Source organism: Thunnus albacares, chromosome 18, assembly GCF_914725855.1.
Source record: "Thunnus albacares chromosome 18, fThuAlb1.1, whole genome shotgun sequence".
In the NCBI taxonomy this organism is placed as follows: Eukaryota; Metazoa; Chordata; class Actinopteri; order Scombriformes; family Scombridae; genus Thunnus; species Thunnus albacares.
This window is the reverse complement of record NC_058123.1, coordinates 5,252,305-5,266,741: the sequence shown is the minus strand read 5'-3', so window position 1 is coordinate 5,266,741 and position 14,437 is coordinate 5,252,305. Positions and strand designations below refer to the sequence as shown.

At 40.2% G+C, this 14,437-nt stretch overlaps 1 protein-coding gene across 2 annotated transcripts in view; it reads left to right on the top strand.

Moving 5' to 3' along the window:
* Positions 1–704: 704 nt before the first annotated feature.
* Positions 705–14,437, top strand: part of clip1b (CAP-GLY domain containing linker protein 1b) — a 43,735-nt gene continuing 30,002 nt past the window's right edge. Inside the window, exons 1-14 of one of the 2 annotated variants that reach the window (XM_044333478.1) lie at positions 705–881; positions 4,991–5,200; positions 5,329–5,754; positions 5,845–5,975; positions 7,070–7,194; positions 7,279–7,480; positions 7,838–8,035; positions 8,245–8,348; positions 9,604–9,664; positions 10,694–10,798; positions 12,666–12,827; positions 13,072–13,167; positions 14,130–14,187; positions 14,278–14,375. In XM_044333478.1, the coding sequence (XP_044189413.1) occupies positions 5,104–5,200; positions 5,329–5,754; positions 5,845–5,975; positions 7,070–7,194; positions 7,279–7,480; positions 7,838–8,035; positions 8,245–8,348; positions 9,604–9,664; positions 10,694–10,798; positions 12,666–12,827; positions 13,072–13,167; positions 14,130–14,187; positions 14,278–14,375 (1,863 nt within the window). In that variant the 5' untranslated portion in view covers positions 705–881; positions 4,991–5,103. The remainder of the gene's footprint in view (positions 882–4,990; positions 5,201–5,328; positions 5,755–5,844; positions 5,976–7,069; positions 7,195–7,278; positions 7,481–7,837; positions 8,036–8,244; positions 8,349–9,603; positions 9,665–10,693; positions 10,799–12,665; positions 12,828–13,071; positions 13,168–14,129; positions 14,188–14,277; positions 14,376–14,437) is intronic. The other variant, XM_044333479.1, reaches the window with a different exon arrangement.

Below are 14,437 nucleotides of genomic sequence, written 5' to 3'. Positions count from 1 at the left end.
TATATGACATCATTAGATTATTAATAGTGAAGCATCAGTGTTAGAGCAGCATGTTACTGTTGTAGCTGCTGGAGGTGGAGCTAGTTTCAACTACTTTATATACAGTTAGATAGTTTAGTCCAGTGGTTCCCAACCTAGGGGTCGGGCCCCTCCAAAGGGACAACAGATAAATCTGAGGGGTCATGAGATGATTAATGGGAGAAAGAAGAAAAAACAAAGTTTTGATACACAAATCTGTTTTCAGTTTTTCTATAATCTTTGCTGAAATATTGGATCATTTGAACATTTATTGAAATGAAAGCATGTGAGAAGTTTAGAGGGAAAAATCACTATTTGGTGGAGCTGTTAACAACTCATAGACATGTGAAATGTGACCCCGACTACACACTGCTTTTTGTAAGACGTCAAAAGCCAAAAAGGTTGGAAACCACTGGTTTCATCTTTAACAATGTGTTGTATTTTAAAAGCTTGTTATATTATCCATTGTGTCAAATCTTCATCTGAAAAGTAACTAAAGCTGTCAAATAAATGTAGTGGAGTAGAAAGTACAATATTTCCCTCTTTATACTTCCCTCTGGAAGTATAAATTACTTCCTCTGGAAGTATTAAGTAGCAGAAAATGGAAATACACAAGTAAAGTACAAGTATCTCAAATTATACTTGAGTAAATATACTTAGTTACTTTCCCTTTGTGCTCATTTCCGGGACTCGATTTTTTAAAAATCATCGTGGAGCTCAGATGTACGAGCTCACGCTTGGTCCGTGAACGCAGCATTAGTTCCCAAGGTGACGTCAGGCTGTGAGTCTGGGCTGGGCTGGAAAAACATGTAACGGTGCTCACGGCATCCTTTACTGACACCCAATTCACCAAAAGAGACCAAGTAAGCTCCCGCAGCAACTTTTTATTCACACCTGTCTGCTTTTATTCCTCTTTTATATCACACCTGTAGAGCGTCTGTTGTCTTAACGTTATCCTCAGTTTTTATGCTTTCTTGCTAATCTGTAGCTAGCTAGCTCTGGCAGTTAGGAGCGCATTCCAGCAGGGACCAACGCAGATAACACAAAATATGGAAAGAAATACCTTTAAGCAGCTGTAAAATCACGGGACTTGCCCTAAAAAGATGCTATCCGATCAAACTAACCTATCATTGTGAAATGAAATGTGTAGCACGTTGAGAAAAAGTGTTATAGTTAGTTATATTAGCGTCTTGTAGGAAGGGCCAGCCTCATCATCTGTTTTTCATGTACAGCACCGATTTATACTTATCTGGTTAGTGTCTGTGAAAGTCTGGAGATAAACTAGAGTTAGTCTGAGATGTTATCAGGCCCTGGGGAGCCGCAGGATGGAGGTTTGACAGCTCTAGGTGTGCTTGTTGTTTTGGTGTGCAGACACCGGCTGGGCGGGGGGAGGAGCTGATTTCTCATCATTACCTCATCGTTGCATGGATACAGATTCACATCTAAGCTCCTATAAACTGCTAAAGTCCTCCTCCACCCAAATATGTGTTTTTTCTTCTTGTTCCTACAGTTGGATGTTTGAGCTTCACTGTGAAGATTTATGTATGTGTTGTTTTCACTTTCATCTGCTGAGAGTGGAAAGTTTCTCTGAGCTTATTGAAAATCTGATTTGAAGGGGTGAGCAGGATTTGTGACATCACAACTAGTTTGGAGGATAATCCTGGTCCAATATTCAACTTATACAGAAGTGTGATGTGGAAACTTGAAGCCTCCAGTGCACAAACACTGAGAATGGACTTTACACTGAAGTAGGAGACATCTTGTGTCCAACTTTTGACATGAAAAATATTTGCCTATTCATAGATTGTGGAATTTTTAATTAAAGGAAAAGGAGGAATGTCATTTTAAGGATTTTAACAAGATAATTGAAATTTTTTTCCTGTGCAAAAACCATATCAGACACATGTTATTAATCACAATAGAGTATTTTTTACCTTGCGAGGCCACCAATCAGCATCCTATGAGGATTCTCACATGATCTTGCGAATCCAGCTGCCTTGCAAGGTAAGACAGCGATAGACAGATGATTCGACCAATCACCTGCCAAGTATTTTTTGAAAGTGCCTAAGGTTAGAGTATTTTATATGCATCTTAAAACATGTCTGGAGGGGATCTACAGAAAGACAAATTAAGGCCCCCATCACGATTAGACTGCTCTGTTCTGATTGGCTCTCGGCAGACTTCCTCCAGCTCTGGAGGCTACTGTACCTCAACAAACCACGCAACAAACTAGTAGCAGGATTTCACTACTAGGGCTAGGGCTGTAGTCTCCTGGTCGACTGGTGGATTAGTTGGTTGATATACTTGTCTGACCAAATTCTCATTGGTTGAATAATCTCAATGTTACTTTCAGAAGGAGAAAAGTGCTACATAGCAGTAGCTTTCCAGGATGAATCCATTATTACTTGCGACGGGAGGGACAGACTAACAAATTACCTGTGAAAATGGGGGTGTATTCAAAACACCCCCGTTGTTTTCACAACTTTGAACTGGCCCAACCTAATGGAGACTGCTGGGTCTAACTGCACTCAACGTTTACTGAGCGTTTACAGTGTTTCTCCTATAATTATAATAACGAGAACCCCTGCCAGGCCAAAAAAAATATTTTTCAATGCCAAAAATAAAGCCAAATATCCATTAATTCAGAAGTCAATAGCATTTGGGAGCCTCTGTGCAGCGCTGTTGCGATACGAGCGAGTTGCAGAAAAGTGACGGTGAAAGCTAGCAAAGCATAGGTAAAAGTTAGCAAGAAGTTGTCAGTCTGGCAGTAAATGTACAGTACAGACTCCAGTGTAACAGTTAATAAATGCTGCAGCTTCTCAAGACCAAGAAAAGTCATGTCTGTCACTTCCCCAAGTGCTGGAAAAGTGAAGGGGGTTAGCTCTGAAGTTAGCAACAAGGAGTTAGCATAACCTGAAGACGCTAAAAAAATAGAGAGTGGAGAAATGTGTGGCTGCGAAGTTCACACCCCCAGGCGACTAATCGACTAGTTGAAAATTATATATGATTTCAGTCGAGCCCTACTGAAATCTGATCCAAATTATGAGAGAGGACAACGTGAACACATGGAAAAACCTTAGCAACAACCTTAGCAACAAAGGCTACTGGGCATGTGCGACGAGCCAACGTCATGTATCAGCAAGGTAGAAAAAGACGTTGCAAATGAAGCGTTCAGAGCAGGTTGAAGCCCTGACTTTTGACTTTAAGGCAGCATTCCTACATACTTTAAGCTCAAGTTTTTTAACTTTGACGTTCAGCATCCGACATCAGAACAGAATATAAATAACAAGAAATCACAAAAAAGTATAATATGTCACCTTTTAGTCAGTCTTCCTCTCTGATAAAGATATATAATATAAAGATATAAGTCAGTTTTCATGAGGATAGCTTTATATTTGTTTCAAGTATTGTGACAAAGATGAACATAAGTAATCAGAAGGACATTTTACTGTTAAAGAATAAACTTGTTATGCTCTCTGGTGGACAAGCTTCAGTTTGTAATGGACACACAGTTTCTCATCTATAAAACATATCTGACTCTCCGTACAGCAGCTTCTCATCATTTAACGGTTGACATATAATATCGTCCCCGGCCCCGGCTATAATCAGACATCTATGCAGTAACTTCAGTGTAGAGCGTGACGTATTGAAAACACAGCGGTTACTGTATGACACATAATGTCTGTCTTGACCCAGTTACAGTCAGAATGAATCATCTGCTTTGTGAATAAAATGGCAGCACGGTCGAGCTGTCAGCTGTCCGCCACCTACAAGACCTTCAGGAAGAAAAAAAAACCTCATCTTATTGGTTTGGATTTTGTCAGAGAAAGGAATGTTTGAGGCGGAAAAATATGCCATAAATGTGGAGGGATTTCTCTTTGGAGAGTGAAACTGTACACATGACATGAGGTCAGCCGGTATCACATTCATTACATGGTGATAATAAATAGCTTGGTAATAAATGGAGGTTTGGAGCTCGGTTACATACAGTTGGACGTGGTCTACAGAGTGTCACGGTCGTGGTTTAGGTCTTTATAAATAGAATATAAGAATAATAAGAAAATATTCGCCCCACTTGGATGTTTTTATGTTTTATAACATTGAATCAAAGTAGATTTAATGTGGCTTTTTTTGACACTGATCAACAGAAAAAGACCCTTTAAAAGTGAAAACTGGTGTCTATAAAGTGATCTAAATAAATTACTAGGGCTTATTTTCACCATTGATTAATCTGTTGATCATTTTCTTGATAAATCGATGAGTCATTTGGTTTATAAAATGTCAGAAAATGTTGAAAAATGTCGATTGCAGCTTAAGGTGGCGCCTCAAATGTCTTATTTAATCCACAAACCAAAAATATAGAGTTTATTATCATAGAAGACGAAATAAACAAGAAAATATTCATATTTTAGAAGCTGGAACCAGATAATTTTGGCATTTTTTCTCTTAAAAACTAGCAAAATATTGTGTTTGCATCAGAGCTGAAACAATTAAAAGATTAGTTGATCATCAGACAATTAATTAGCAACTATTTCTAAATTTTTTAAGCAAAAATGCCAAAATTTCACTGGTTCCAGCTTCTCAAATGTGACTATTTGATGCTTTTGTTTGTCATAGAGTATATGATGATACTTTATTGGACTTTTTGTTGAATTAAACAACACTTTTCAACATGTTAACTTTTTGTTGGATTGTGATGGGCATTTTTCACTTTTTTCTTGCATTTTATAAACAAAACCGTTAATTGGTTAATTGAGAGAATAATCGTTAGCTGCGGGTCTAGTTTCCATAAGTATTTACACCCTTTAATGGTTGAATTTAACACAATAAAACATGGAATGGTCTTTTATACCTGCTTGTATCTGTCCAACACCCTCATCATGATCCCGCTGCACTTACAGCTGTGATATTTGTATTATTCCACTAAAATATAGTTGTTTTATATATTCAGCGGACTTGTTTGGTTTTCCAGCTCCCTTCCATCACATTGGGACTTTGCGGGGAGGTGGGGAAGGCCTAGTCCCCCACCTTGATCAGGCCAGAAACCCCACAGATCCCCTCCTGCTCACTGACACACCAGGAGCCATGAGTACAGGCAGCGCAGGCAAGGTCAGCGGGCTCAAACCCCCGAGTAAAATAGTCCGTCCGGCTGGGGTGCCGTCAAGGACGTCCCCATCCTCCGGTAAGAACCAAGAAAGTGTTGAAATAGTTTTAACATGTTGAAGGAAGTTTTAGTGGAGGAAGTGATGTAATAAAGTGAATTTGACCCTGTAAAGAAAGGGAATGAATGAAACATATTTGTGACTTCAGGTGCTCCAAAACCAGTTCCTCCAGAGAAGTCCCCCGGCGGCGTGACCTCCCCGACCCAGGACGGAGCTGGCGACTTTCAGACCGGAGAGAGGGTCTGGGTCAACGGCAACAAGCCCGGCTACGTGCAGTTCATCGGGGGCACGCAGTTCGCTCCGGGGCAGTGGGCCGGCATCGTGCTGGATGAGCCGATCGGGAAGAATGACGGGTCGGTGGCTGGGGTCCGGTACTTCCAGTGTGAGGATGGGAGGGGGATTTTCACGCGGCCTTCGAAGCTATCAAGGACTGCACTGCCGGAGAAGGAGGCAAACGGGGGGCAAGCCAGCCCGGCACAAGCAGCCTCGGCACAAGCAGCCTCGGCACAAGCGGCCTCGACAGCAGCAGGCGACCCGGCACAAGCGTCCGCACCTGCTGGCACTACCTCAACCGGTAAAATACAGGAAAATGATGTTCTTTAGTGAAGTAAAGGCTCTGCTGTTTGCTAGATCTACATGTTAAGAGTCTGTATTCTTTGTTCAGCTCAGGGCTCTGCCATAAAGAGCGCCGCTCTCAACCGAATGCTGACGTCCAGCGAGTCGGTATCGAACCTCTCAGACACAGAATCCATGAAGAAGAATAAAAGGGAGCTGAGGCTCGGAGATCGCGTGCTGGTAAGAAGCACCGTGGTGTAATTTTTGGATTCACCAAACTTTCTTAACAAACTAGTTGTAAATTGTTTGTTTCAACTTGATGAAAGCTACTTGTTCATATGTTTGTACGCGTTCATAAAATTTGATCGTTAGCATAATCAGTTACCCCAGATGCTGCTTTATTAGTCGATTAGACCTATTCAACTCCATTTGTGGACAAGTTTCATTCACAAAATTGTCAAAAGAAAAATTGTAAAAAGAGGATTTCACACTGCAGAGCTTTAAGTCCTGCTGTCGGATATCAGCAGTGTTAGTAGTCGTATTAGGACCTGAAAATAAGGGAGGAATTGTTTAATATGAAGTTAGATGCCAAAAAAACATCCTGCTAAACCAAAGCAGTCCATGACTATAACAGGAGGTAGTCAAGGAGACGCGACAGTCACTGAAATGTCAGGTGTTGATAGCAAATTATGTAATTAGCCTTTTTGCTAACACATTGTTCCTCCAAAAATATCTAAGAAAGAAAGAAAAGCGGTTGGAGTGATTTGTGACAGATTTCCTAAAAACTACAGAACTGTAGTCAGTAGATTACAAAGCCATGATGCACATCATATTTATATGATGAATAAATTTTACATTATGTTTTAGGTTTGTTTTTTCACTTTCGTCTTAGTTTATTTTGATGAAATATTTAAACTTCCCATTTCATTCAGATTAAGGCAGAATAATTGTCAAGTCAGTGATTTTTTCACCGTGGAGAAAGACAGACTGTTCCTGACTCGTGATTTTGTTCTTTTTAGAAAATTAATTGGCTACTATTTTGATAATTGAATAATCATTTCAGTCATTTTTCAAACATTTGATGCTTCCAGCTTCTCAAATGTCTTTCCTTGTCATATATGAAAGTAAATTGAATATCTTTTTAATATTTAAGGATAGTAGTCGGACAAAACAGGCTAATCTTTTAAACTTTTCATAGACTAAACAATTAACTGAGAAAATAATCAGCAGGTTAATTGATAATGAAAATGATTGTTAGTTGCAGCCCTGATTATGTTCGTAAAGAGTAAATTCTAGATAATAACATTACATCTGACTCTGGTTTTTGTTCGTAGGTCGGTGGTACCAAGGCAGGAGTAGTTCGGTTTCTGGGGGAGACAGAGTTTGCTAAAGGAGACTGGTGCGGAGTGGAACTAGACGAACCTCTTGGCAAGAACGACGGAGCTGTAGCAGGAACCAGGTACAGTGAGGAACATTTAAAAAAAGGACACAACACAACACAATCACACAGTAACTTTAACCAGCACCGCCGTCTTCTCCTCAGATACTTCCAGTGCATGCCCAGGTACGGTCTGTTCGCTCCGGTCCACAAGGTGACACGCATCGGTTTCCCCTGCACCACACCTACCAAGGCGAAGAGCTCACAGAGGAGGTCCCTCCTCAAGAGGAGTCCCAGTGCCTCCTCCATCAGCTCGCTCAGCTCCGCCACCTCCTCGGTCAGCGGCAAACCCAGCCGAGCGGGACTGGTAAGACTCACATGAGGCTCTGTGTTTACTGGTCATCCTCAAACCGTACTGTGAGTCATAGAGTCAGTAGATGATTTCCTGAACAAAATTTCCTTCCAAACACAACATTACTGATGTAGATTTCCTGTTGTTTTAAACGGCAGTAGATTTTCTTTTCCCCAAAAGAGTTCTTAAACAAACAGGAGCACAGATGAAGGAGAAGTCTACATCTGCTGACCCTTCATGACACCTTCAACTTCAACGTGTTATTTCATTTTTTCCAGACTTTAGGGACTTCTGACACAGTTTCAACACTTGATTGTAATTTGCTCTGAAAAAAAAAAAGCATCAAATAACAAACAAAACTTTATCTCCCAGCTGACGGAGACGTCCGCTCGGTACGCTCGCAAGATTTCTGGCACCACGGCGCTGCAGGAAGCTCTGAAGGAGAAGCAGCAGCACATCGAACAGCTGCTAGCGGAGAGGGATCTGGAGAGATGCGAGGTCGCGAAGGCAACCAGCCACGCGGGAGAGGTGCAGCAGGAGATGGCTCTGCTGAGGAAAGGACGGGATCAGGTCAGATACACGGACACATGTATATTATCTGCAGTCAAACGAGAACATGTAGGCTTGTTTCAACTGTTAACTATGAATACAAGACTTGCATTTACATATCTGAAGTTCCTGCGGCTCTAAACTAGCTTTAGTTAGTGGTCTTCACATGTATAAGTACGATTTTATCATTATTTATTGATTTTTGTAACGATTGTGTGTGTGTGTGTTAGTATGCGATGGAGATGGAGACAAAGTTGGATCAGTTACATTCGCTGGTGGAAGCAGCAGATCGAGACAAAGTGGAGCTGCTCAACCAGCTGGAGGAGGAGAAGAGGTGGGTGGTCTGACTTCACCTGAAGTCTCCCATTCAGGTTTCTCTGGGCCCACTCCTGATTCCAGTCCAGTAGCCGTTACCTGCTGAGTCCAATTTGAGTTTTATTTACCTAAATGTTGATTTAAATCAGTGTCTGATACATTTAAATTTATGCAAGCTACTTGATTCAAATACTGAAGGTGCTAGTTGAAAACTATTAAAGGATTTGACTGGTCATTTTCTATATTTTTCTTATTGTCAACAAATTTCATGTTTGGATCCAAACCAACAATGAACTGATCTATTAACAAGTATTGTGTGTGTATCCAAAACCTGATATATCTTATTCCTCTGTGCTGTAGACCTCCATTGTTGTCCAGACACCATTAAAAACAAGTCAGTGAGTCACACCGCTGCACTGGGTGACATGTTCCTTCATTATGAAGAGTTTGGTCATGTTAGTTTGTTTAGAAACGGGTCTAAAGACTAATAACAGAGTAGTTCTGTGTCAGGCAGACGACACTGAGCGTGTGCAGGGATGCGGTTCTGTTTACAGAGCTTCACTAGCTTGTTGTGCTCTTGACTTTCTGCTGAAGAGAAATTTTCAATGTAGTACAAAGTCAAGAGGTTGTGATATGTAGCACAACAAGCTAAAGAAGCTCAGTAAACTAAACTGCATCCCTGCACACACTCAGTATCGTCTGCCTGATACAGAACTACTCTGTTATTAGTCTTTAGAGACTAACGTGACCAAACTCTTCATAATGAAGGAACATAACAGTCAGTGTAACAATCTGGCTTATTGACAAGTTTTTAATAGTGTCTGGACAACAACAGAGGTCTACAGCACAGAGGAATAAGATATATCAGGCTTTGGATACACACATAATACTTGTTAGTAGATCAGTTCATTGTTGGTTTGGATCCAAACATGAGATTTGTTGACGATAAGAAAATTATAGAAGATGTCAGCCATATCCTTTAACATGATCAGCTTAAATTATTAATAGTAAGGTGAAGTGATACATTAGAACCAGATGTTAGTTTCCTCTCTCACAGGTTTAATGTTGGCCTGTCATCAAGTTACTCACATGATTAACAGTAATTATTGACAGCTGATATATTCTGCTGGTGATGTTTCTTGCCTTAGCACATCTCTGCTGTATATGGTGTATATCATTAAAGTCAGGGGTGAGAACTATCAGTTGATACAGTCTGGAAAAAAAACTACAGATGAAACTTTAAGATGAATTGAATTATCGTCCCTGTTTGACAGAAAAGTGGAAGATCTGCAGTTTCGTGTAGAGGAGGCGTGCATCACCAGAGGAGACCTGGAGGTAACTTACGGTTATATAATCTGACTCTCAATTAAACATCTACTCTCGCTCACTCCAGCCGGCTGTCACTTATCAGGCTGATGATGTTTTTTTCCTGAATTCTTGTGTGAATTATTGATTAGAAAAGAAAAGGATGAGTTTGTTTATTTGACCTCATCACACCCATGTAGTTCTTTTAAAACCAATCAAACCAATAAATCAACTTCAATCCGTCTCATGCATGAGTTTCTCTTGAACACCACCTCTTTTGTTTTTACTTTACAGATTTTTCATATTTTTTTAAGCACATAAAATGACTTCAAAATGCTAAATAAGCAGCCGTTAACTCGTCACTGCTTCATATTTTCCTGTAAAAAAAAAAAGAAAAAAGAAGAACTTCTGATGAAATCAATCATTCTGTCTAAGGTTTTTTTTTTCTCACTCTTTGAATCATTCATTTACTTTCTTATTCAGACACGTCTGTCTTCCTGCTCCTTTATTTATTCATTCATGCTTAATTCACTTACCCTTCCTCTCTGATTTTCCTCCGTACCTCCTTCTGCAGCACTTACTCTCACCATCCTCTCCTCATCTTTTCACCCACATGCCTGACCCTGAAAGCTCTTAACGTCCGCCTCGCTTTCAAGTGTCTTCTACATGCTTTTATCTCGCTCACTTGCTCGTGTTGTCTGCATCTTCAGAGGAATTAGCGCCTGGAATTAGTTACTACTTCCAGCGCCGGAGTACAAGCAAACACGTGCCAGTGCTAGAGTGGTGTCGTTGTTTGCGATATCCCGTCAGATGTGAGGAATCTGAGAGTCAGAATGAGATAATCTACATGATAAACTCCTCAGATTCCTCAGAAAATAACAATCTTTTCCTTTGTTCCTGTTATAATTGAAATGCTGGAAACCATCAGTGCTTTTCTTACTTACTGGTCTTCTCTTTAAAAGTCTTCTTCTCTGTGTGTGTGTGTGTGGCGCAAAGCTGGCATGTCAGTGTTGCATTGGTGTTTGTTCTTCTTCTCTTCCTGCTCTCTTTTACTAACAGACGCAGACCAGACTGGAGCATGCCCACATAAAGGAGCTTGAGCAGAGCCTGCTCTTTGAAAAGACCAAAGCTGAAAAACTCCAGAGGGATTTAGAGGACACTAGGGTAATGCTGGCAGTCCCAGTCCCACAGCAGGACTGAGAGATGTGCTCTCCCCCTCCCCCCCCTTCCACAAGGTTTAATAACGACACACAGCTTATATTGAAGGGATCACAACCTACATGCAAACTTTCAGATTTATCACAAGTTGCTTCCCTCACAGCCTGACTTTAAGCTGTAACTCTTTGGTCTTGAGCTTTTTTCTAATCACCCGGGTCTGTCATACTGAACAATACGCATGTGTGCATGAAAAGCTAATTAAAGGATATTGTTTGGAAAAGGCCTGTGCTTTTTTTAACAATGCCGGCTTTAAAACGATAAGGCCGGCATTGCTTTTCATTTTTCTTATCGTCAACAAGAATGAAAACATTAAAAGTTTCCATCCAAATGTAGAGAAAAATTATAACGAAATTCCCAGAAAAATCATCAAAAGAAGTTTTAAAATGAATGCACATTTCCATCCACACTACTGTGATGTGAGTATTTGGAGTTAATTCACCAAGATAAACAGTTGGTGGCGTTAATTCTCCAGTTGGTGCCATTAAAAAAAAAATTGCAGAAGAAGAAGGCACAACAAAGTGATGTCATTAAAAGAGCAGCAGTCAAAGCTTAAACAGTGAAAAACTGTTGAAAACATAATGGAAATATGACTTTATTATTATTTTGAAAAGTCTCCTCATCGCTCCACACAGATCTGATATTTTCAGGTCTTAAGTGGACTTTTAAATGACTCACTGTATTTATTAAATGTTAATTAGTATATAACATGGACAAATGCCACATAGCATAACATTTGTAGCCAAAGCTACTGTAGTTTATAATGTCTGTCCCAAGATGAGCCTTTAAAATACACCTAACTCACCAATAAAACACATGTTTGTACTGCACAAAACACAAAACTCACACGAAAATACACACAAAACAGCACAAGACACAAACATTTTACAAACTGTGATACAATAAAAGTATCATAAAACACCAAGCAACAAATCACTCACGACTACACTGACTGATGCTCTTTAAAAACACTTTGAAAGTCTGTTTACATTGCACTTTGTTGCATTTTTACTTTCATCGATACACCGACTTTTCCACATCAGACAAGTATAAAAACTTTTTTTTGTGATATATCAGGTTGTTTTTCTGATTTTCTGCAGTTCCATTCAGGTTTTTTTTAATGCACAAAATTGAAAATGTGGATAAAAACAGGTGGATGGAAACGCAACTACTGCGTTAGTCCGTCTCTTAAAACTTCCTGACTTCCCTACCGTGTCTGTGACTCTCAGCCTCGAGCCCATTGGTTCCTACTGAAGACGTAAACGTGTCACACATGTATGGTTTTACTTTTTAAAAAGGCTCAGTGATTTCCTAAAACAGATGGCCGCTGTAGTTTCTGAAAAAGTCACTCTGAAGTCAGGAAACAGTACATTTATTTGGGACTATTTTCAGCAGCGGATGAATCCACATTCGGTGCTCCAGTGAGTATTTCTGGCAGCAGGACGGTGTGTGTGTTCACGGTGATGAAGGAAGATGCAACGGTGTGACTCACTGATGTGTTTTTAACAGTCTCATCACATTTATATGAATTAAGGTAGAATAAAACTAATATTAGACATACATTACAGCTTACCAGCAACACAAAATGAACCATAAAATGAATCAATAACTCACTAAAACAAATTAAATAAAAACTAAACACTAAAGCTTTCATGAAGGTAGATTGATTACAGCTTTATCTACGTGTACCCAATGAACTGGCAAACAGGTGTATGACCCAGATCTACTTTTCTCCTCTGTCAGCCCTCCTGCCTCCTCTTTACCTTCATTCATTCATTCATTCATTCCTCTCTCTCTCTACATTCGTTCGCCGTAGGTGGCCACGGTGTCTGAGCGCTCCAGGATCATGGAGCTGGAGAGGGAGGTGGCGGATCTCCAGCTCAGGCTCCGGGCGTCCCAGCAGAAGGAGGACGCTGTTTCTCTGTCCCAGCAACAGATGAGCAGCCTCAAGGCCCAGGTTCAGTCTCAGGAGAAAAAGGTTTGTGGAAAGAGTCAGAAACCACCCCCCCCCCCCAGCACCGGTGTTTTGTTTAGCTAGCTATATAATACTAATATTAGTAATTTATGGCATGATAATAAAACTGGAAGAACTGATGCAATTTCAATTTACAGCCCTCCTTTAAGCCATTAATGTAAATAGGCATCCGTCATTGCTGTGATAATGAATAATTTACGGCCTTCCTGTTGCATACTGTATGTTCTATACCATGTGTCTAACACAGATCAGTGAGCTGAGCGTCGACCTGGAGAGCAAACAGAAGGAGTTTCAGTCTGTACAAGAAGATAAGAGCTCTCTGGAACAGCAGCTAACCAGCCTGGTAAGATCGGAGGAAAGTCAGTACATGATAATATAATCACAGATAAATACGGTTGAGATGAGACGTTGCTCCTTCAGGCTTCACATACATGTTGAAATGATGGATTTTGGGCTTTTAAAGATAAGTTTCTGTTATGTAAAACCCCTTTCAGACATGCATTTTGTTATGTTATGTAAACCTGATGACAGTTTTACAAGTTGGTTTCATGTCTCATTAAGCACAGAGTCATTTTTATGAAAATATCATGATGGCAATCTCACGACATCGGACTTTTGTAACGTTTCTGTAACATTTCCAACATGGCAGAAGCCCTTTTAGTTACTGTTGCTGCTGCATCTGTCAAGCTTTGAAATAAAAATCATAATAAAATCAGCTTAATAAGACACAAAACAGACCAGATTACTATATACTTTATATCAAGATCTGTAAGCAGATGGCAGGAACAAACTGTTGCTCTAATGATGTTCTCTCCCACACTGTGTGAGAGGAAGAAAATGAGATTAAAACTAATCTTTGCACAACATAAAATTGGCTCATTCGCAGCATTTCTTGGTTAATTAGACTGATTTTATTTCCTTCTGTACAAGTTGGAACAAGTCGCACGTTTAATATCTTTCATATTTCTCCCTTTTGGTAAATTTGGCAATATTAAATTCATACTTTAGGAGTGTTTTTGAAGTGTAGTATCACTACAGTTGTCAGTACATTAACAGAAAGAGGTGCATGTCTGTCTTATCTGTATCTGTACATTTGTAGTTGTTTCTTTTTTTTTTTTTTTTAAATGTGAGGTTTTGCTCGTGGGCATCGTGAAAACGGCCTCATTAAGCGAGGCATTTTATCCACAAATCTCGCATGTTGTCTGGAGTTAGTCATTACTCCCCATTTAGCTCAAGGTAAAAAAAAAAAAGTTACTATGCGAGTCATTAGCTCAAAGTCAAGCCGATGTTTTCTCCTTTTCACAGAGGCAAAAGCTGGAGATAACCGAGGAGGAGAACAGGAAGACGACAAAGAACATGCAAGGTAATCAGATGCGTCTTAAAACCCGTCTCTTTGCTCGGTGTGAAATCTGTTTTTCCTGTGTTGAGATGAGTAATCGATGTTGTCCGTCAGAACTGGATCAGAGTGTGGAGCAGTCGAAGAAAGAGCATCAAACCCTGAAAGAGGAGAGCGAGAGCCGAGAGAAAGAGCTGAAAGCCCAGTTAATACAGGTAGGATTACACACGCGGCCGGTGTGGGAAAGTAACTGAGTATATTCACATCAGTGCAGTTT